We start from the raw sequence: 24,985 nt of genomic DNA, 5'->3' as shown, positions 1-24,985 counted from the left end.
ACCTAGTAAGCCAACTGCGACCTCATAAAGCACAAACATTAAGACAGAGTTAGAGGTACAAAATTTGGGAAAATACATTTTTTAACTAATTCAAAACCCAGTGCTTTGTTTAAAAAGGAAAGCAAAGATATCTGGCATTGAGGGTGAGAGGAGCGAGGCTGAAGGACCCTGAACTCACCTCTTCGGCAGTGGAAACGTGAAGCAGGTTTGGGGGGGTGATAGCTGGAGGACAGGGCCTGGGACTCCAGGGTGCTGGAATCCTGCAGCTGCTGGACAGTGGAAAACTGGGACTGATTGTAGCTGGAGTCAGTGATGGTGAAGCCTGCATGGAGCAAATGGAGAATAACAAGCGTCTTGAATATTTCAAAAGCACTAAACTCAAACAATGAGGAGAATTACTCTAGATAATTTTACTCTTTTTTTTTTTAACTCTGCATTTAATTATAAACAAACAAATTACATATTTAGTTATAATAGGATAATGCAAGATTATAACAGAGACTGGTAAGAAAAGAAAATCTTATGCAAGTTTAGGTGACTGTTTCTGTTTTTATCCAACACAACTAGCAAGGAGGATGACTCAAAGATTTTTAAATTACTGAGAATTGAGCATAATAACACTGACAAGGTCAGACTGCACATTAAGATGGGGTTATTCAGAGCCTGAAGGAAGAATCGGGAATTTATTGAGATTACAGCTTTTGAAATGTTTACATGCTGCTGATGTATCAAAAAGAAATAAAGCAGCTCCCAAAGTGAGCTGTGACCCATCATTACGTGCACATACTGTATCACAGAAACAACTTTCTGTGCTTCATCATTTGTGTATCTTAACCATTCGGCTTCCATTTCTAAGAGCCAGTTATAACATAGTGTGAACACTCACGTTATATAACTTAAACCACACTTTAAATCCTTTAATGTTTAATCTAAATGTAATTTGCACGCCACTTAACCCGTTAAAGCATTGTGCACACTACAGTGGACACCTATTTAAAGGCTGCTTTCTAGTACATTCATCAGTGAAGATGGTATATTTGCAATTTTGCCACTTCGGTGAGCATTAGGAGAATCAACCAACACACTGCCACTCACTGAAAAGTAAACTAGTTTAGAATTAAATTTCATATATACCAGTCAAAAGTTTGGACACACACATTAAATCCAATAGAAAAGTGTGTCCAAATTTTTTACTTGTAATCTACATGTATTACCAACTTAACCAAGAAAACAATACTAGTACATTTTTATGGAATGTTTTTAATATAGAAACAGTTCTATAGAAAAGATAAATAAACTAAATGAAAAGTCAAATAATAAAGTAAAAGAAAAGTGTATCTGCACATGCCGGTGGAAGTAAAATATTGCATGTGGGGGAAAAAAGTGGCATTGTTCTATATTATACCAGGGTCTGGGTGACATGGTATTGGCTGCAAAGTGTCCCTTAAAACGTGATATAGGACACCAGGGAAAAAAAGTTCAGTTAAATATCCCAATAGCTCTAAATCACTGCGCTGGCTCAAATGCCAGTTCGTAACCATGGCAACAGAAATGTTAGCGACAAACGTGGAAAACAGAAAGCAGAAAAAATATCTGGACTGACAACGATCTGCCAGTGTTTATGTTATTTTGGTTTTCCAGGTTAATTTAGACCATCGTTTGAAGAATAACCGAAGTAGAAAAGGGAGAAAGGTAAAAAGTCTCCCGAGCCCTTTGGATCGTTCACACCTCCGCTCCATCCATTCATTTCTAATAATGGACCCCTTGTCGGCCATTATCCCTTACATAATTCATGCATCAGAGGATTAGTTCTGAATATCTTGTCACTGCTACATGATCTAAAGGTTTTGAAGAGGTCATTTTGTGAGGACCCTAAATTCAACACATCCGGAGCTTGTGAGAAGAAGTTTATCAAAATGATATTTGAAGATAGGTAATTAAATAAGACTGTGACACCACAAGAGGCTACCCAGTGGATCAGTGACATCAATTGTAGCACTTCAATCACAATACATAATAATGCTCCAGTTCTGACAGCACGCCGCTGAGGGTTAAAGCATAATTCGATGTTTGAGAGCCTTTTTGTTCAGCTACATGAATTTTGGGCTCATCAACTCTTGATGGCAATCAAAGCTATGAAGCTTCCTCTGTGAAAACATAAAACCACAGGTCTGCCTCAATCAGATATGGAGGTTATAGCGGCTCTTGGGAGAACAAATAAGATGGATTTGCATCCCGCATGCTTGATGTCCATTTGTAATGATGTCTGCAGCAGCTGCCCAAATCCCTGCATACGGCGTCCAGAGTAACAACAATCAGCTGGCCTGGAGGGAGCTTGGCCAGTTTGACGACACTAATGAATAGCAAATGCTTGAGAGCACTACACTGCAGTAAGAGTTGTGCAGGGGAGAGGAACAAATTGTGCTTTTGCAGATGCAACATATAAGTTTGAGGGTAACTAGGAATCTAACCTTTTCCAAAGAATAACAACTGCACTTTTCATTGATCAGTGATGCTAATTGAAAATACTCTGTTAGCAATGTTGATAACCAATTTCTTTAGCTTATATTGAAAAAGAGATCCAGCTCTTTCACCCTTTTATTAAAAAAAAAAAACCAAAAAAAAAAAAAAAAAACCTTGTACAACAGTAATTGTACAACGGTTTTTATATGCTGCTGCCTCAGATTACCTTCATTTTTTCACAAGATAAGAAAATACAATGCACTAATCTTTTTCAATGTTGCATAACAAGACAACACACTCAAACCCAAGGACAGCTTCTTTAGTTGCTAAGCGTTATTGACAAAGTTTCAAAACATTGTGAGATAACAAGCGAATAAATAAATAAAAATAAATTAAATGCATATCAGAAATGGTCAAATTAGTAATACAGAAAGCTTGTACCTTGTGTTAGAGCTTGCTGGTCAAATGCAGGCTGGGGGAGTGCTGGTGTCTCAAACTGGCTGATGTTCTGAGGTAAAGCATGTTGGGTTGTCACATACGAGTCTGTCAGTGCACAAACAAAGATGCAAAGGGGCTGGTTACTTTGATTTATTCAAAACAGTAAAAATATTATCTGTTAAGAGTCAAAGCAGACCCGTGTTAACATGTCACTAAAAAATACAAACATCTTTCATGCCTGCTTTTTTCTCACAGTGAATGGTTGCAAATATTTACTGTAAGTGTCTCCAATATCTGCAGCAAACACACATCCAGTATGTGTACATGTACCACCCAAACAGGTTCCACTATTACATCATTTTGCAGAAACTTTGCTGTCAAGTCTTAAAATAAGTGCCACCCTGGACTAATTTATTTGTTTTCGGGACAAGGGTCATTTACACCTACACACATCTTGGATCGTCATAGTACAGAGTTTTGTAACATTCAGAACATCTGTAGCTACTAAAGTTCCTTCTAAAGGCTTGGAATGAGAAAATGAGATGGATATTTCTTTTAAAGTGTTTTTTATCTTTTAATCCCACAAACTGCTCCTTTGTGAAGGATTACTATAAACCAGAATGATGAAATTATAGAGTTATGAGAGGTCAGTGAGTTTAATGCAGAATGACTTTCGGATGATTTCTATTAGAGAGAGCAGGATTTGCTCATAGTAGAGGGATTACAAGTTATTTTCATAATGACTGTGGTGTGCTGAAGATTCACATGATGCGTGCTTTGACAAATATTTGTCTTTTAAATCCAGTTTTGAACAGGGGTTAATCCCACTGGAGAGTGGTTTAAGAGGTTTTCCACTCATGTTTTATACTTGTTGAAGAAAGCAACAATTTTTTTTATTGGATTTAAAAAAAAACTAAAAAAAAACAGTATAGCAGGTTTGACCACTTTTACATGATGCTCTTCAACAAGGGTGGGCTGCAGCACACCTGACACACATCAGAGGTAACTAGCAGACTTGTGCAGAGCTTGACTTCAAAGTCTGCTCACTAGCCATGGATTTGAGTCAGCTGTGTTGCAGCAGGGTATCTCCTAACACTTCCAGGACTGCGGCCCAGAGTTGCCCACTCCTGGTCTAATATAACCAAATTATTTAATGCATAACTACAGAAAATTTCTGGTCGATATGTTTTCACATATCCAGCTCAGATAGCTCACCCAACGGCAGTCTTTCATGTAGGTATCATAGAACTGAAATGGCCAGTAGATGACCTTACCAGCTGCAAAGTGATTTTATTTATCAAAAGAGAGAAGACAATCTGCGATGGACTGGTGACCAATCCAGGGTGTACCCTGCCTCTCGCCCAATGATTGCTACGATAGGCTCCAGCTTCCCCGTGACACTTAATCGGACTAAGAAGGGCGGAAAACAAATTAATGAATGAACGAATGAGAAGACAGGAGAAGTTGCCACCATGATGGCCGTACAGTGGAGGTCTACCTTCGACTGACAGTACCACCGTGCAGAAAGTTGCTCCTACCTTCTCCTGGTACTAATGTTTGGTCAGTCAGAGGTGCTTCCAGTGTCACTTGCTGGCCTCCATTCACAACCTCTGTCTGGCCCAGTCCCAGCATGCCTTGCTGCTCTGCAGTGGCATTAGAGCCTTGCTGGAGAGACTCCGCCTCCATTTCCACAGGCATGTTGTGGGCTACAGCCCCTGCTCCTAAGGGATCTTCTGCTGACTGGGGTTGCAGCTGCTGGGCCAGTTCATACCTGGTTTAACAAGACGGTGGGGGAAAAAAAACAGAATGTGACCTTTCAACGGGTGACATTTAAGGACAATGATACCTCTCTAAATGACACTGAAAAAAGACACAAAAGCAAACAACATGCAAAAATCAAACCTGTGTGTTTTCATGTGCTTCCTGCAGTTGGGTGATGACTTGAAAGTTTTTTGGCAGTAGGGGCACATGTAAGGACGAAGATCACTGTGAGTGGTCATGTGGCGCCGCAGGCTGCCACTGGTGGTGAAGGTTGTGTCACAAATCAGACACTTGTATGCTTTTAGACCAGAGTGCGTCCGGATGTGAGCTTTGAGGACTCCCGAGGAGGCAAAACCACGACTGCACTGCACGCACTTGTATGGCCTTTCTCCTGTATGTGATCTGGAACAATAAAATAAAAATAAGTGTGTGATGTTAAGCATAGGCCGATTGCATGCTGCTGGAAGGGGAAGAAGATCAGCACATAGAAAACATCAGTGTCTCTTCAGTTCAAAGAGAAAACATTATTTTGGATGTTTTTGTGCGAGCTTTTAAAAAAATAGATCGATTGACTGAGTTGTCAAATTATCAGCATTCATTTCGTGTGTGCTTAGCCCCCTGCCTTTAAATCTTTTTACCTGAAAAGCAACATTAAGAAAAAAATCTCTGTCAAGTTTGTGGTGGTGCTCATCAGGAACAAGTCAAAGTACAAAGACAAGGTGAGCTGACTGGCCATGTGGTGCGGTTACCACAGTCTGATTCTCAGTGTGAAAACGATAAAAGGAGATTGTAGCTGACTTCAGTAGAGCTCACAAGCAGCACTCTCCACTGGCAGCAGTGAACAACAACAAGCTTTTGGGTCCAGCAGATCAAAAGTTCCTTTATTTCCTTGGTAAATTAAAAAAAAAAAAGGCAGAACTACATTCTCCATCAAGTACTTATTCTCCTGTGGCACCATTCAAACCATCCGTACCAGCTGCACAACTCTGTGGAATATTACTGGTGTCCCCTTCCCTACCCTCAAAGAGACTTCAACATTAGAACCTACAGAGCACTCATCTACCCCTCACACCACCTATTAAACCCCCTCCACCTCATATAAACACAGTATATTGTGATACTGTTTTTAACGTACACACATATATTTTGGATGGATGGATTGATGGATGGATGGATGGATAGATGGATAGATAGATAATTATTTAATTGCAGAAGAAGTGGAGAAACTTTTTTCAATTCTGTGTCCTGCAAATGTAGCAGAATTGGAAAATAAGACGTTTATAAAATCTTAAAATAAAGTGAAGTTATTCACACAACTTTGTTGCAGACTATTTAGCACCTTCTCTTCACACTGTCACACATCAAAAAAATGTCTAGTTTCTTCCCATCCTTCCCAAAATTCCTCAACTCTATAAACATATCTTCTTATCTCTGCTTTTCCTCTGCTGATAAAATCAAGTCATCAGTCATCAGCTGGATACTATTCTTAGTGGGTTAAATCTGAGTGTTTAGTGTTTACTTTTAAAATCCAACATTGTTTATTCAAACAAAATCCTTTATATTACCTGACATGCTGTTTCAGATGGCTTGATTTCTTATAGGCTTTGCTGCAGAAGTGGCACTTGTACGGTCTGTCATTGCTCACGTCCAGGTAGGGTGGAAAAGCCAGGCGGGAGTTCTGGGATGAGACGAGACCTGTTCAAAGTCACATGCAAGCATGAGACTGATGGATTCCATGTGAAAAGATATTTCACTTTGCGTGCATATGCCAAGCCACATCAGCATCATGGAAATCTTTCCACTCCAGCTCAGTATAAACAGAAAAGATGCTTGTTTACAACATGAATCTTAGGTATGACACTGCCTCATGGCTTCATACATGTGTCAACAAGTGCTTATACCATAATCAGTGATGAAGATAGGCTCCTGCAAGGGGATGTCGGGAAGAGGTAGGTTGCTTTTGGACACTTTGGTTTTGTTGGTTTTCCGTGGAAATTTCTGCTTCTTCTGCTGCAGGCTTTTGAAGTGAGAGGCGATGTGTGTTTTCCTGTGACCCGACGTGCGGAATATCTTGTCACAGTGAGGACAGGGGAAAGGACGTACGCCTGAGAAAATGAGCAGGAAAACAGCGCTTTTGTAATATTCTATATAAAAGAATTAATCAAATTACAGTGCAAGGACAATACTGCAAAAACAATGACTGCAAACAGCAAATATTTAACATAAGCAGTGCAAACAGATGACTGTTAGAGATGAGAAACGTTGCACATCAAGTCAAAATGCAGCGATTTTATTTCATTACACCGATGCAGGCTTTTTAACCCAAAGGAAAAAGTTTTAACCTCTAAGCAGAAGCATATAGAAAAAACTGTTAACAGATAAATGCAAATACAAGCCACCTGCAATGCCATTGCAGTATTTTCATCTACATCAACTCCCAAATGACAGAAGCCTCCAAGGAAAATATGAATTAAACATAATGCGAGAGGCTTACAAAGACCTTCTATAACTTAAGTTTTCACTGCTCACAATGAACAGCTGTATAGTTTTACAGGAGGAGAAAGCCAATCAGGAAAAAATGACTGTTTTACTTAAGCTTTAAGTGGACTTGTTCTCACCTGTGTGCAGTCGCATGTGTACTTTCATGCTGCCTGAAGTGGAGAAGCACTTCAGGCAGAAATGACACTCGAAGGCCTTGATACCAGTGTGCGTTTTCATATGTGCTGTGAGGGTGCTCTTTACAGCGAAAGCTCTGAAGCATTGTTTGCACTTGAAAGGTTTTTCGTGGGTGTGGATGCGAATGTGGCGAACAAGGTCGCTGGGTTTCTTGAACTCCTTGGAACAGTATGGGCAGCCGTGCCAGCGAACACCATCCTCCTCCCTGATGGAGCCTGGATGAGAAAGAAAAGTGATTATGAATATTAACATGAATAAACTGGATTAAATTACACTTTCATAGTTGATATTCCACCTGGCATTTGTATGGGTTTCTTAAAAATGCTCCTTTTCTTCTCCCTGACTGGTTTGTCTGGACCCTGAACTTTTTTGCTCTCTGCAGCGGCGGCCTCGGTGTTCTTGGTCTGCGATTCACTGGATGCGACATCACTCTGCGGCTGAACCACACTCAGTCCACTGTTCTCCAAAGCTTGCTGCAAAACACATAATAGACCGGTCAAAATTAAATAAACTCACACACATAAGATGCAAATAAAAAAAGGCTAATAATAAAGCCATAACTGTAGAAAAGGCTGCCTAAAGGATTGACACGCTGGCTCTTTAAGGGGCGGAGCCTGGACTGAGCAGCTTGCCAGGCCAGAGGGGAGAAAAGAAGAGATGAGAAGAGGATTTTCTTCCAGTCAAAGTTTAGTTCGGCACTTTAAGACTTATTTTCAGTTTGTTTGTAACCCCATTTGGATGTTTTTGTGCTTGAAGTACAGTAAGTCAAGTCTAAGTTTGTAACGCAGTTTATTTAGTAGAAGTCTATATTCTTTTGCTTAATTGATGCCATGCACTGTTCACATGAGCAAATCATGCATGGCACAGAGGCAGCTTCATGCACATATAGAAAGCCTGTTTGTGAATTTATGCTAAAACTGTAATATTTTGCATGATTATTTAGTTGCTGATATTTCATTTTTGTCCTAGAACCATACAAGACATGTCAAGTGTAAAGAGGACAACTTGGAACCTTCAGTTGGCTTAATAAACGCCGTTGAAGTTCAAGTGACTCGTTCTTTGGAGTTCTAACCAGACTCACAACAGTGGTTTGAACACTCCAACCAGCACAGCACCGTCCTTATCTTTCAATAACAGTTTGTAATTCAAGAACTTTTGACATGACTTGTAATAATGTGGAAACCACTTGGCTGTATAAAATAAATCCTTCATCCAATTCCGCTCTCAGTGATAATCAAGCCTTGTCGTGTTGGCAAGAAGAGGCGCTGTTCAACTCTGCATACGTGCCCATCAATGACACTTCCGGGTGGAAATTCATTACATTTTGCCTCCGACTGGAGGATTCCGTTACAGTGAAAGATTCACTGATGCTGACATGAGGAAAGGAGGCTAACAGAGCATCTCATCAGGTTTACAACACAACTTTTCAAAGGCAATTTGTAAAATGTTTATGGAAACGAGCACTTCTTTAACTGCTTTTATGTATTACATATATCCATGTTACAGATGGACATCCGAGTCCCATGGCCCCCATGGTGATAGCCTGGGTGGTCGTGGTTGGGTGTAGCCCTTTGTGTAGATGCACCCTGAGAATATCGTTTCCTTATCTGGTGCACATCTGGTACAAATGTACCTGGCCATTCATCTTCGTTTAAGTGTTATAGGTGCTAATAGGGCATGGGTGAGGGTGGTTGTGGGTGGGTGAAAGGGGATTATGGGTGTATGTGTGTTTTATCTATTTTGATGTAAATTGCTTTATGATTTAAAGCACTTTGTATTGTTTTTAAATACAAAAATTGCTCTACAAATAAAGTTTGATTTGATTTGATCATACACACAGACATGTTCTTAACCAACCCATCTGTTGTGTGTTTGATGCTTCGGTCTACAGATAAGTATTACTTCAACCATCCTCTTATCATGATGACTGTATTCCCACTCCTTTTCCATCAATATCAAAATGAGTCCCCTTCTTTTTAATCCTATTTGCATCATTATGATCTTAGATGTGTGATTTCTTTTTTTTTTTTTTCCACAAACCTGCAGGATATCCTGGTTGATGGCAGTTTCCATGGTAATGGCTGGCTCCGGAGGCTGAGGCTGAGCGGTCTCCCCACTGACCTGCTCTGATAGCTCTAGAAGCTGCTGGATGACATCTGTCACTCCCTCGCCTCCCTCTGATCCCCCTCCAGTGTGGCCTGCTGTCTCCGTCTCCTATAGACACAGTGGGAAGGTAATGGAGGGAGAGGAGGGCAACAAAAAAAAAAAAAGAGATGAGCAATGTGACAAAAGGCCAGGAGAGGCCAGAATTTGAAGGCAGACTTACTTTTATTAAGTGCTCTGTGGAGCATAAAATGAGCCAAGGATTGAGTGTTACTGAACAGAATGTCAATGTCTGGGGATGTCTGAATCACTCACACTTTTAGACTCAGGCAACAAATTAACTGCAGGTAGGTAAATTTAAGTTCACTAATACAAATGTAATCTGTGTATGGATGTGATGCAGATTAAATCATTACTAAATCATTACTACCTTACGCTGGATGGCTTCATTCTGATAATAAACCTGCATAGCATGTCAAACTTGGCAGAAGGAATGCTTTACTGCTTCATGGCAACAGTTAAAGCTTGCAGCTTTGATGGTGAGGTCTAAAACATGGTATTATTTTCCAGAAGTCAAAAGAAAGATCAATTGTTTTCATTATTTTGTTTTGTGCTGTGTTTTTTTTTTTTTTATTCCAAATAAACTGAATTTACCAAGGGAACAAGATCATGTAAAAGGTGAGAATAGGGATTTGAATTACAATATAAAAATACAGAAATACTGTAAAGTAATGAGTGAAAGTTAACATGTCCAGTTAGCGTAGATAAAACACACTATGAAGTGATTACAGCAACAAATCAATCTGATGGGAAACTGAGTCCTAACAGAGGGGCAGAAACTTGTTAAACACATAAAAAAGAAGCACAATTTCAAATATGGAGATGTGTGAAATGCAAACAAAAACAGAATGAGATGGTGTGCATATCTCAGAAACTAATTATTTATTCACAATAAAACATAGAAAAACATATCTAATGTAGAAAGTGAAACATTTTTTTAATTTGATTGAATTTGAATTTCTCTTTGGGGATTAATAAGGTATTTTTCATTTTATTTCATTTCATTTCACCATGAAAAATATGAGTTTCACTTCCAAGTAGCAACACATTCCAAGAAAAAGCACACAAACACTCAGAAAAATTTGAAGGGTTAGAATGAAACTGATGCATTGAATTGGCAACAGGTCAGTAATATTAATGGGGATAAAAAGAGCACCTTAGAGAGGCAGAGTCTCTCAGAAGCAAGGATTAGCAGAGGTTCAGCAATCTGCTAAAACTGCATCTACAAATCCTGGAGCTATTCCAGATTATTCCACAAACAGTGAAAACCATTCCATTATTTTGTGATGGCCCAACCATTATTTTGACTTTAATTGTTTTGTCTTTCTGTTGAGTGTTTGCAGGTGCCGTCATAATAAGTGGCATGAGCCCGGTGTGCACAAGTTAAGAGCTCCACCAAACCTGGGCTCAGTGTGTCTCCCAGGCTTGGGCAGGGAGATCACCCTGGCTGTGTGCAGGCGTGGCACTTGCTTTTGTTTGCTTTTGTTTTGGTTAAGTGTTGTGTTTTTTTTTAATAAAATTTATTTTGTAACACCCACTTTGTGTCTGCCTCCCTCCTTGGTTGCAGCGTTTGAGTCGGTCTATAACAATTTTCAGAACACATCAAATGATCCAGAGAATCTGGATTCTTCCTGTGTGCAAAGGACAGAACTAAAAATCAATGTTGGGTGCCTGAGATCTACATGCCCTGAAGCAATAAAAAATGGTTTGATTCTGCTTTGGAAACAGAAAACTGTTCCAGAAATCATTGTCTGTGAATTTGTTTGGTGTGGGATCTTAAAATGCATGGAATGCATGGAAAATCAACATTTTATTATTGCTTTCTTTCAATCCTGGATATCAAATTATTTCACTAGTTTAAAGGTTTATCTGTGGACGGGTCACATCTCTGCATGCATATGGAGTAGCGGGTGGTAGTCATGCATTTGGAAAGGAATCATTAATGTAAAAAGGTAGAAAAGCTTTGTTAAATACAGCACATATGATTCAGGACTTTTGAGGTGCTAGAGTTCTATATTAGACAAGAATGAGCCAGCATTTCTTTCCCAAAAGTCCAACACTGGTCTTCTCAGGTTCCAAATGTTGCCAAAAGAAGAAGGGCTGCAACACAGTGGTGAACATGGCCCATGTTGTTGCCATTAAATGAAAGATAATTGTAAATTGTCTAAAAAAACCCCAAAACATTTAATGTTTATGCTCTAATGTGAATAAAATATTGTTTCACAAACATCACTGCAGAAATAGCATAATTTATCTTTTTCTCTTTTGTCACTGAATAATATCAACCAACTCTGCCAAGAACCATTATACATCTCATTATTTTGGTCCAGGAGTGTCAACAGACCTGCGCCGCTGGAATATTCTGAAAGGTGATGTTAGTCTGAGAATGTCTGACAATCTTTCTTTATTGCTTTTTCTTCATGCTGCTCTCTTACCGGATTGCTGGCGGGCACCTCAATCACAGAGATGTGCATCTTGCTGATATGGGCATTCAGACTCCCCAGCTTCTTAAATACACAGCTGCAGTCCATGCACCGGTACAGAGGTACCCCTTTGGTCTGTAGCAAAACACAAACACACCAGCTTCATTTTATTTGTTTTGATTCAGAGCCACGGCCTTCTTTGTTGTTAGAATACAAATCATTTTCCAGCTACTATTGCCACACCTGATAAGGGCACAGCGTACTGGTTTCTGAATTTCTTTAAAACCCAGATCCAGAAAGAAAGTGAGAAAGTGACAGAGAAAGAGATAAGACATAAGATAACATCAGACTGACTTTTACTGGCCAAAGAGAGCTCAGAGAAGAGACATGATGCAAAGTTAATTACCAATTAGCTGTTATTAGAGGGCAGAGAGAAAATCTGCTCACCTTCAGCAGTGTGGCTTAAATTAAAAAAAAAAAAAAAAAAAAAAAGACAGTTGCAAATCATTTGTCCGAGGCCGTTTGAAGAAGTGAACAAAAAAAAAACCAAAACAGTTAAAAATGGAAGCTAAACTTTACTTGTTTAGTAAAGTTTACTTTTTAATGATTTTATAAATTCATTATTTCCTTATTTGTTCCAGATACATAACCAAAGAATTAGGATCTCATTTGTAAAACAGTGTGAACGATGCTAAAAAATTAACTTTTTTTTGTGTTTTAGAATACACATTTTAGTTTTTGAAGGCAATACAAGCTCAAAAGCTCGGCAAAAGATCAGCAAATATAAAACTGTGGCACTTTGTGCGACGCCCCTTCTGTCTGAAAATGTATCAGTGAGGTCCCCTGATTTTCAGTCGACCGTTTTTCTTCAAGTTTCTAATTTGCATCTTTTCTAAACTTTATCTTCATTCATTCATTCATTTTCTAAACCGCTTAATCCAATTCAGGGTCGCGGGGAAGCTGGAGCGTATCCCAGCTGGCTTGGGCGACAGGCAGGGTACACCCTGGATAGCTCGCCAGTCCATCGCAGGGCCAATCTTCATCTTCAGTGTACTTCAAACCATGTTGCATTTGTTTTACTTTGGAAGAAAGGTCAAAGCTCTTACTTCCCATCAGCAGCCAAAATTTATAATAGAAAGAAACTACTTAACATTTTGTATAATCATCCATCAGGTAGAATTCGGATGTCTAAATGTTGAACTTTTTCACTGTCAGCTTAGAAAATTATGAGAAACATTTCAAATATTACCAACTCAAAATATAGAGAAATGGCACGACTGTTTATGGAGCAGATATGCGACACGGGACAAATATTTTTAGCTTCAGATTCTCTGTATGTGGCGGCATGTTGAGTAAGTTTACCATGACTCTCCATCAGAACACCTAAAGATCGGATCAGAACCAGCTCTCAGTCCATGTTTTATGCATTTAGTAATAGTATGAATCAATGGTTACTACTGTAATGTGTTTAAATTTATGTTTGAAAGATAATATGAAGCTGCAGGACAGATTTTATTTAAGACACACCCACTCAAAGTCATTAAACCAGTATTAGTTGCAAGAAAAATAGCTGTAAATTTCATGCTTTGCAAGCAAAATGTTGTGATAGTGTTGTTTTTTGTGCGCATTTTTTTTTTTTTTAACCTAAGCATGTCACTGATATTTCGTGTAGGACATTTTGTGCAGAAGATTTCAGGACATTGTCAAATTATAGAAATAAAGAGTCCTAATATGTCTCTGCCTTAACAGCCCACTGGCACATAAAAGCCTGAAATAGGGTGCATTAGATTCATGTAACACTGTTCTGTACTGTTTTCTACTTAAATCACAGTCCAACTGGAAGTGTGCATCAATGGATCCTCATTTCCACTCCCTTTACTAACAAATGGTCAATGCAAAGCATCTCATGAATGCTGATGCCTTGCAATTAGCTTGCTGTACAGCAGCTCCTTACCATGCCAACACACAAGAGCAAACCAACAGAATTAATGTATCTGATAGAAAAAGACAAGAATAAAAAGTTAGGATTTGGACTTGATGATGTTGAGCATAATGACTGCTGGTTGATTTACTTCCAGACATTGCAGCCCATGTGTTCAGGTGTTTCAGATGTGTGTAAGCATCATAAATATGTCTCTGTGCTCAGAGTGGCTGTGTTTGATGGTAGCGCTCATTAACAACAGAGGCAACAGATTTATGATTTAACTTGGCTTCTACCATTTACTGAAACTGTAATGACTTCCTAAATAACGCAGAGTTTTACATTTCTTTTATTTCTTTTTTATTTGCACAATATAAAAACAATTGATGATTGACCTATTCATTTTAAGAGTGCATCTTTGAAATGGGATATAAAAACCAATAAATACACAAAAAGCTCTTTGATTTTATTTTTTTAAATCGGGCTTCAGGAATGACAACATCTCTGTGGTTGTCATTCGGCTCAGTTGGTTTACACGTTTTCCCAGCAAGTCTGCTTTTTATCAGCCAAATAGTCACCATTACTAAAGTCATCATTCTATAGATTTTTACGGGTAAATACAATTGCAGGTCTTGCCGGGAAGTCTTGGTAAGTTCAACGCAAAATCGGACTGGGCAATGCTTTGACAAATTAAAACACAAGTTAATAATAGTACAGTATGACCTCACAAATTTGGCTTCTCTCTATATAAATTACAGCATGATATAGCTTTGCAGAGTTAAATCTGAACAATACGAGAGACTTCAGGAACATTGACTCTCATTTACCAACCGTTTCCAAAAAGTCCACAAAAATTGTGGAATTTATGAAAGTCTGTTTCCTCAATATTTTTTTCAGGAAAGAAGAAATTTGATCAAAACTCAAGAGAACTCTTTGAATCATTAATGTGCAAACATGTTTGGATAAAAGGAAAAAATCTGCATCTGTAGTTTTCCATATCTAACTACAGTAATAAAATAACAGTAGTAGTGTCAGATATTTAAATAACTTTTAATCATTTTGCTATTTAAGAAAAAGAATATAATGTTATCATCATTTCCCTCAGGGGAAAATTTGGCTTCTTTTCATTCCAAAATTCCTCATCAATGATGTAAAAAAGCTCCAGAAAACAAATATTTCAGGCAATTATGGCTAAAGCTGGTTTCAACTACCAACACACTGTAATATGTCATGTGCTGTTGTTTATCTGATGTTGTGCTTCACTAATATCACATCTTTGTTTTGTTTTTTTAAATTATGTCCTGAAAAATAAAACCTTGAAATGAAAGAGTGTGCACTTTTTCTTTCATATGTGGGCGAAAAGATTCTTTTGAAATATATGATCACCTGACGGCTCCTTCAATCACTCTAAAAAGAAGAGATAAATGTTGTCCTTTTTCTGTAGAAATGTCTACCTTATATTTCCTATCATGCTTCAAGTGTAACGTTTCTAATGGGGAAAAACTATTTATTATTTTCAAGGACACAATGTTTGCAAAAGCTTCCAGTTTCCTTCCTCGTTTGTGAAGCCTGTCAATCTCAGTGATGGTGGGAATTCAATGCAGCTTCGACCTCCACTGAATTGCCTTTGCTGCAGGGGAGTTAACAGCACACACTCCCAGTAGATTTGGAGAATCCGTTTCTAAAAAATTTTTGGGGTTCAGTTTCCAGCCGTAAAATCCTACCATAGTATGCGAGTTGCTAAAGTAAGAGAGGAAAAGTAACTTGAAAACAGCCGCTTCCAAACACATCATCAACCGGAAATGAAAGTAAGTGTTGGGTTTGAAAGGAAGCTTTTCAGCACACCATTCAAAAAAACAAAGGTTTCTCTGGTTTTATACGAGATGGTGAAGTGGAACATCTGTATCAGTGGGTAGATTGCTCCCAGGAAGCTGGGTGAGATTTTAAAGTAAAATGGCTGCACTGGGGGCACAGAAAAGGACGTGTCTGAAGTATGCTTGAAGGGTGATGGTTTAAGAAGGCAGAGACTCAGCCAGGTGTAATCACTGCCCTAATGTAGGTTTGTGGCAGTGGGTTGCGAATGAACAAAAATGTCGAACAAATGGTAAGTGGAGAGTGGTTTGGCACAGAAATTGTGGTGAAAGGACTGGAAAAGACATTTGAACATTTGAACAGATTGTTTCATGTGTGGATAGTGGCACGAATGAGTGGAAATTGCCACAATTGAAAAAGAAACTGTGGGGAAGTAATAGAAAATTAAGTGCAGGAAGTTGTGTTCTGATGTTATGAATGGTATTTTAAGTTATGCCTGGACTCCAAAAGAGGCACTGAGGGATTTCCAGAAATTTCACAAAACATCAGATTTGTTAAAAGCCACATTTTTTTGACAATTGCAAGATTTAAAAATCGCTCAAAATGGCACATAAAGAATCTATATATAACTAAAATTACAATGTTAGAGTCTGAAACTGAAAAAGAAATGACTGAGATATCTGCTGAAACGTAACTGCTTAATATGCAAGGTGACCTGATAAATTCAGGGACAGGACATCCGTTTAAAAAAAAAAAAAAGGAGAAAATATTGGCACTTACTTTTAGAAAATCACCCCTAAAAACAAAATGTCACAAAAAAAAGAGGAGCTAAAAAGGGTTTTAAGTGGACAACCTGGTACTATTCTCACCTTTGACCAATAGAAGATTAATGTTATAAAGTTGATTTTTAAGGACTTACAGGCCCAGTCACCCGACCGACTGCCAGTTATCAGTTAATATGTCAGCTGGCCAACAACACTGGATGAGACTGTTGGCACCTGAAGCTCCAGAAATTATTGCTGCTACCTGATTCTGTAGCACTTTAAGGGTTTGAAGTATCTGCTGAAGTTTGACCAGGGTGCACTCCATCCAAACTGGCTCTTAGAAGGAGCAGTTCAAAGTGTTCATGGTTGTTCTGAATGGTGACACCTGAAGGAACAGGCATCAGTCAGTCAGGGATGTATAACTGTAGAAAGCCTGTCAAAGAGGTTTTGTCACAACTTTTAAGAATCCATAGCAAACACTAAACTAAATTCAAAGCATTTAAAAGGTCCTGCATTATCGCAACTACGTTAAATAAGACACATTTGAATCAAGTAACACCATAATTATTAGTTGTGTTAAAATAACATTTACATGCATGTAAAACTGAAGACATAAGCTTAATGATAAATGTCATGTTAATAAAAGCACATTTTTAGAAATCTTAAAAGATTTATGAATTTTGAAAATTAAATTTCTGATGCAATGAAGTAAGACTTTAATCTGCTCATTTTCACTAGTAAGAGATGACATTTTGGAAGGTAAGAACTAGTCTTAACTCAAACAGTCACTGAATATGGTCGAATGGTCACCAAAAAAACAAATTTGCGCTAGACTTTGTTTGACCAAATTGTCAAACATCATGAATTTAAGGAAGAATGGTGAAGAAAATCTGCAAAAACAAGAACATAGTGTTGCAAAAACAATATGTCTGCACTTGCACCGATTTGGGTCTGCTCTGCTGGAACTACAGATGTGATTTGCCAAAATGAATGCTATATTATATAACATCAACATAAAGGAAATATTTTGAGACATTCTTTAGCAGAGTTGTTCATTTAAAATAAATGTTTAAATGTGAGGGAAATTGTCACAGGTAGCTCACGTTACTCATGGTCATTATCCAGAATTAAAGCTAGGGTAGGTAATCTTGCTCAGACACTTTTTTTTTTTTTTTAACTCTGGGTGAAGTGGTTCCTCATCCTCTATACATTTTGTAATCATAAACAATAAGAAACACAGTTAGACCCCTCAGTTTACTGTAAATATGTAAAATCTCTGACCAATCAAATTATAATGAAGTTATTAATTTCTTATATTCCGTAAGCTTCTTCTCCCGGCTCCCCTCCTCCCCTGAAAATTTCTATAAAACCCGTCCATAACTTTTTGAGTAATCTTGAACAAAAACAGATAAACGCCGGTAAAAACATCACCTCCTTGGTGGAGGTGAGAAAAAAGCCATTGATCATGCAATGAGAAACCAGAGGGGGAGGAGCCAAGACAGGGTGCCACTTTCACATCTTGCTAGCTCCCCAACATTACCTACCCCAGCTTTCAAGTCTATATCACTATTTCGCAGCTGCAAAGAATTGTGGGCCTAAAATATTCTTTTCATATAATATCTCTACTTCCCATATTATGGTCAAATATTATCAGAGAGAATGAAAAGGAAGAAGGCAGAAGATCCTTGCTTTGCATTCAGGAGCTTTAGCGGAAATGTACAGGTAGCATTTTGCATTAGCATCAGTGGAATTTGACAAACTCTTCTCGCTGCTGCTACTTAAATACTTCTAGATCATTTCCCTCAGTCAGAAACATTTTACTAAAATGAAAACAAGAAATTGACCAAGCTCTAAGATTAGATTTACTTTTCTATAAAACGTGTACCACATGTAAACCAGCACTTGCATAAAATATGTATTATAAGCCTGCAAAAAAATCTCATTTAAATTTAAAAAAAAAAAAAAAAATGGAATCATTAATGTATATGACATTGAATAGATTTATATTTTTTACTTTATGAGTCATTATATTTACATACTAAAGGAAAATGGCAAAAAGAAAATGTTAAAAGGAGGTAAAAGGTAAAGAGGTTAATGAATGCCCTGGGGGGAAAGAAAATGCAAGAAGGAAAAATAATATATAAGTTCAAGCTAGTTTAAATGAAAATTAAATTTTAAAAAATAAATTAAAAAAAAAAAAAAGATAGAAACACTAACAAAGTAAAATTAACTTCTCCAATAAAGTAAATATTTAAGGATATTTATAAAGCATTAATAATTTTACAATATATTATATCTGTGTTGCAGGTAATATTACCTTCATTCATTCAGGTATTTGTATGTTTTGTTTTATTTCTTATTATGGCAGCTTCAGTCTTCAACACATGTGGAGCTTCTGGCAAAAATATATGTTTAAAGACCACCTGGGTGAAGAATGGAGTGCAAATCAGAACATATAGAGCCTGTGTTGACAGCGAGCAGGCACATGAGCCAAGTGTTGTGGAAATAAAACCACGCCATCAGGGGAGGGAACAAGAAACCAATAAACATTTGCCATTTGTGACTTTCTTAGAGAGCGCCGTGACACCCTCGAGACTTCGCAGTGAAGAAAAGCTAAATAAGTGAAGGTTATTTACACTGCCTAAAAAAGCTACAACTTGTGACGGGGTTTCCATGGTTTCAGGCAGTGCAGAGGCCAAAACAAGATAGACAAAGGAGCGAGCAGAAGACAGAGAGAGCAATCTGAAGGGCAGAGAGTAAGCTAAGTGACCTTTTAGTCTGTCTTTGCTTCCCACAGCGAATTACAAGCAACGGTCTATTTTCAACCACAATGAGGTTTTAGAGGCAATTAACTAACAAAATGTGAATTGTTTTAAAATGCCTGGAAGGGGCTCGAGCGCCATGTTAAATGTGAGCAAGAAACAGCTGTAATGGTCTGACCCCTCAATATGCATCTGCTCAGAAACACTAAACCAAATAACACCAAAGTACATTTTAGTGGAAATCAGGAAGTCGCAAGTGCAAACTCTATCTGGAGCATGAGAGTTGAAGCATACTTGTGAAAATGAAATGTGTTGTTCGCGTGGCCCTGCAGTTTGCCCTTCCAGAAACCAGTCCTCTCCTCCTATTTGCAGGTTTTGGTATGGAATAAACAACCATGACAGTTGCAGTAAAAACACTTGAGCTTGTTCAGTTATACTCTAGTAAAATAAAGTAAAGGGATAAGAATGAAAGATGGCAATTAATTACATGAGCCACAGAGAAAGTGGTGTGAAAACAGAGAATAAAGCAAAACCATCTATCAGTTAAATATAAACGCATCAGTGTGGATTCGACTTCACCGTTCCCTTATCACAGCAAATTGGTTGCTTTCATTTCTGTGAAAATGTTCCTGTATCTACATCAAATAAATGTTTTCATCTTTACCTTTAGTTTTCTCTTGTTACAGCAACTTAGCAAGGTAATACTCTTCATGTCATATTGATCATAAAAGGAACTAAAGTAAATAAATAAAGCCTCATCTTTACAGATACACACCTCAATAGATCACAGTGAAAAACCTGTTAGATTTTCCTGGCTCCATTTTTCAAAAGGTATACCTTTACTGAAGCCAAAAAGATAAATAAGCCAAAAAAAAAATCTGGTTCATTTAAATCTCAGCTGGCGCAGGCTGTGGTGAACCAGATTAGTGTGGGGCTTGGTGTACTGGCACAAAAGTATCCTTTATACTCTTTTAGCTTTTTTGTTCAAATGCTGCTAGCTGTGGCCATTGTGCCGTACCCGCTGATGGGAGACCCAGCACATCTCCCCTGATGGAGATCATTGTGCTGCTTCATATTCCGCCTGACAGGGAACTCTACCAGTTCAGCCTTTAGCCACATTATTGAAAGTGGCCATCAAGCAGGAGATGGTACCACTGCGACTGACCCGCCTGTTAACGGGGCTCAGCTCCAAATGAGCATCCTCGCACGGTAAAATTTCTTATCTGATGGGGAAACTGGAGTGGACTTTAATGTGTGCTCTTCCTTTGCGCTGACACAGCATTATTAAAAGACCCGAGTTGAGGATAAATGAGGTTGATTAAATAACAGGGTTTATTTGAAATGCTTACAAAAGGAGGCAAAAACAAACGAGGAAGAAAGAAGGACAATTTGGCTTCATTTCCTTTGTGTGACTCAAACAATACGACAAGGCTGAAAGTAACACGCTGTAAGCCAGAGGGCTGGTAATTTACAATGTGTGTGTGTCGTAGGTGTACAAAGACCACCTGGAAAAATGGTAAGAAGTGGAATTACTGCCTCACAGTTGTGGCAGTGCCTCTTTTATGCAGGCAAGTTGCAGCTTACATCAATCACCTCCTTTGTTCAGAGGCCTAACATTTATTTTGAAAATAAGGAGCTACCCAACCACTGTCCTATACTTACTTTAGATTGCATTTTGCTGCTTTTCATCATGTTGACTGTTTCTCTGAACTAAATAAAGTGATGTAATCTGTTAGTACTCTCCTTCTCCTCTCCTTGAGTTGGTCTCTAAGCCGCATCAGTGTCTTGGCTTCCTTTTGTGGCTTCCTTTCTCCTCTTTCCCACTGTGTGACACACTTAACTATTCATGTGAACAAATCAGTAGTGTGCCTTGAAGTAATTCTTATTATTCCTGATTTTCTGCTTTCTGCTTCACATTGCATGCCACAATCAAATATTTTTAGCATTTTGAAGAAAGTTGCAAGAAAACAGACTAAATAAAACAGTATCTGCACAATGTGCTGATTGAAAAAATGGTATTCAGACAGAGGCTTCTTCAGTTCCACTATATTACAGCAGATTATTCATTCACACAACAAGAAATGGCCTTAAACTATGATTTTCCGAGTTGTTTTTTTTTTTTTAATGTATTTATTGTCTTTTAAATCATTAATCATTCACTGTCATATAAAAACAATATTAGGGGTAGGAAAATAAAATAAAAAAATTGGATTTCAGGATTTTTTGGTTCACAATTTTAAAATAGATTTTTTTTTGTTAAAAAAAAAATCCTTTTTTTCAAATAAATAAAAATAAACCATAATATTTAATTGTCCTCTTGGGCATTAGAGCAGCAGAATGATGGTCTGGCTACTGTGTTGTTTTTTCCTAATTTAAATCAAGAAAAATGACAAGTAAAAAAGGTTTTGTACTTTTTTTTGGTTTTTAGTCTACAAAATTCAGCAATACTGGGGAATCATGAGAATCGCAATTTAATTCGAATCGGCACCCAAAAAATTGGAACTGAATCAAATCGGGATGAAAACATATCGTCACAGCTCTAAACAACATATTGTTTATTTTGGTAATAATAAATTAATATTACATTCCTTTATTTTCCTGTACGGGTCATTTTATTTAGTCTAATTTGAATTTATATGTTTTTAATAACAAGAAATGGTGGTATCTTGTCTATCTCAGAGAACTATAAGGGGGAGCCTGGAAGCACTTGAAAACAAAAAAAGAAACAAACATTCAATAATCAAATGAAAATCAGCATTTTACCCCAGTTGGGAAGGAATTGGATGTGTGAGTTACTGAGATTCAACAAAAACATAAAGAGCTCATATTTTCAAGCAGAGATCATGCCATCAATTCTGTTAGCCAGGAAGGAATCTGGTCCAGAGTTTCTGTGTATTTTTTTTTACATCATTCCCACTTTTTACATCCTGACTTAACATTATTACATTATGCTGTATGTAATAATGCAGGAACGTACAGCAATATAAATGTTAAATTAAACATTCATTTCAGAACCTGCATGACAGTTTTCCATTATTCACCACCACCATGCTCTTCATCTGACAACCAAACTTGAATAAAAGAAATAATTTTTTTTTTTTTTTTATTGTGATGCAAATGTGAAGTCAGAGAGAGGCAGAGAGGCAAGGGAAGAAAGAAACACAAGAGAAAGATATTGATGAACAATGTTCTGGTGTTGGGGAAGTGTGGCATTACCTCAGAATGAACCCTTTGAACGTGGGAGTGTAGGTTGCCCTTCTGCGAGAAGGAAGCAGGGCAGAACATGCAGAGGTGAGGTTTCTCTCCCGTGTGTCTCACCATGTGAGTCTGCAGCACCACCTTCTGGTTGAAAGCCTTGCCGCAGTGCGAACACTTGTACGGTCTTTCACCTGCAGGAAAGGACACAGTCAATCAGACGAAAGGTTTGCATTTATTATTTCATTATTTAAACAAAAATCACGACTGAAATACTAAAAAAAAAAAAAAAGTTACATTTTACACACAAACCCGCCATGATCTCTGATGAAACTTTGAGGCAAATGAAGCCGACTAATCATCAAATCTTCTGCCTCTCTCTGACACACAGAAAAGTTTGTAATGCAACAACACGTGTGTTTGTGTCTCCAGGTGTGCGTGTGGTCTCCGGAAACATCTCCTCACTTCGCCGGCTTAAAGGCTGATTGAGACTCGGAGCACAGTGGAATCTACGTCATCCCCCATTAGTCATGCAACCAGCAAGCCAAGCAAACAAATTAACATGTGGATGATGTGCGACCAACATGTGAAGGAAAGCTGCAGATGACGTTACCCATTAGGATTTAAACAGCGTATTTAGATGCTACCCACACAACCCTCTCCGGATGACAGATGAGTGATGAGCTGTATACAGTGTTTCTGTTAGGGTGGTGATGGAGGAGGGGGGGGGTAAACAGAGCCAGCCACCCGAGAGAAGGTGATATCAGGGAGAGAGTCCCCATGAGTGGGACAAATGTGTGACTTATGCTGTGTAGAACTGTCCAGATTTCGATTTAGAGACGACTAAAATCCTCAATTTGAGTCAAGCTGGCAGCTTTCTGCAAAATCGCCCTCCTTCAGTTCCAACGTGGTGCCAGTATTGATCTGATCCACCAGGTGGTTTATGTCAGTGTGTTGTGTTGTTTCTGACGCCGACATCTGCATTTGTTTTTCCAAACATGAATGTGCATGAGTGTGTGTGTGTGTGTGTGTGAGTTTACACCTCCACATCCTGAACAGATTATCCCATTTCAGAGCTTCATACTCACCTGTGTGTATTCGTATGTGCCTGACAAGCTGGCTGGGCTTTTTGAAAGCCTTCCCACAATGATGGCAGCTGTTTGTGAACCCGCTGCGGTCTATGTTTTTCTTGTAGTTTCTTGAACTGGAGGAGAGTGGCCTGGGAAGAAAGCACACACACACACACACACACACACAAGATATACTGTTATGGAAAGCCCTGGAAAGAAACATTCATTTTATCACCATGCAGTTTACTTTCAAGTCTTTACTCCTTTAACATTTGTGAGTGTTACCTTGGGATTAATCATGAACATTTATTCTATTTTCAACCAAATCTTTGTTCTTGAGAAAAATCGCAAACTTCCTTTTCACAAAAACATTTCTCATGTTCTCTGGCAGTTTATCTATCTGCATTTCAGATCACAAGCCAACACCAAAGTGTGAAAACACATTATTGAAGTCGGAATTCATTAAACTGACGCAAGATATCTTTTAAGTAAAGTCCATTTCCAAAAGTGTAAGTTCTGACGTGAAGCATGAAGACTCACTTTCGAAACTGCTGCTGCAAGACTCTGTTTGACCTTGGTTTTACTGTTCAGCTCTCACATTGATAATGGGCTACGGATGGTTTGCAAACAGCAGGACGTCCTTGGATTTGATTGCTTGAGCGTTTGCATGCTAAGTGCTATTGAAAACCTGCCTGAAAATAAACAGGATTGAAGAAAAGTTCAACCTTTGTTTCCTTGAACATCCAAACAGACTGTGTCCATGCAGTTATCAGCCGCTTTCAGACCAAACTGTTGTGGTTAAAACTGGAGAGCTCTCTGTGGATTACATAACTTTGAGGGGCTTTTTTTTCTTCTGTTTGTATTTCCAAAGCTGATAAGAAGTCTGAACTGATCCAACGGCCAACAAGCAGGTGGCATTCATGTCAAAACATGTTGGATTGTGTTACCTGGATTTCATTGAAATTCTCTGTTTTGTTCTTTTTACAATGGATGCTTTCACTTAACAGAGGAGTACTTTTTCTACTGAAGATGTCCTCCAGACTCCATGACAATAACAACAGATCAGCCGCTTCATATTAAAAACCTACAACTATATAGTACACTACACACGGCAAAAAGCAGTCAGAGGAGAATTATTCCACACATAATGAACCCTTTGAAAGGGTCCGGAGGTCCAGGGCCTGGGTCTGGAGCCCCTTTACCCAGGTGTGGAGCTCTGCACATTTAGTCCAACTGTTTTTACTTAAGGGCATAACATCAGTGTAAGTCCACACCACTGTGGCACCCGCTGGGTTCATGTGCTCCGGTAAAAAAGTTGCAATCACAGTCACAGACATGTAGTCACACTAATAACCTTGGTGATCCAACTGGCTGTACAACACAGGCATGCCTACAGTAATGTCCACAAAGGATGTGGTCTCATCCCCAGCTGGCATGACTTGAAAAGTACAGATATGAAAGTTGCTGAGCTGTCCCCAAATAAACATGAATATTCTTCGTTTTTATCATATATCAAATACTGTCTAAACACTCAGGC

At 38.4% G+C, this 24,985-nt stretch overlaps 1 protein-coding gene across 1 annotated transcript in view; it reads right to left on the bottom strand.

The window, feature by feature from the left end:
- LOC306756431 (zinc finger protein 236-like) overlaps positions 1 to 24,985 on the bottom strand; it is a gene marked incomplete at its 5' end in the record, with an annotated part of 70,931 nt that overhangs the window by 38,015 nt on the left and 7,931 nt on the right. Inside the window, 13 exon segments of the mRNA XM_079241159.1 lie at positions 179 to 214; positions 216 to 322; positions 2,905 to 3,006; positions 4,440 to 4,672; positions 4,804 to 5,064; positions 6,228 to 6,357; positions 6,564 to 6,767; positions 7,281 to 7,553; positions 7,634 to 7,811; positions 9,379 to 9,552; positions 11,937 to 12,059; positions 22,400 to 22,572; positions 23,467 to 23,597. Coding sequence (XP_079097285.1) covers positions 179 to 214; positions 216 to 322; positions 2,905 to 3,006; positions 4,440 to 4,672; positions 4,804 to 5,064; positions 6,228 to 6,357; positions 6,564 to 6,767; positions 7,281 to 7,553; positions 7,634 to 7,811; positions 9,379 to 9,552; positions 11,937 to 12,059; positions 22,400 to 22,572; positions 23,467 to 23,597 — 2,125 coding nt within the window.

This window comes from Telmatherina bonti, assembly GCF_933228915.1.
Source record: "Telmatherina bonti genome assembly, chromosome: 5".
NCBI classification, from domain to species: domain Eukaryota; kingdom Metazoa; phylum Chordata; class Actinopteri; order Atheriniformes; family Telmatherinidae; genus Telmatherina; species Telmatherina bonti.
This window is presented reverse-complemented; position numbering and strand designations above follow the sequence as displayed.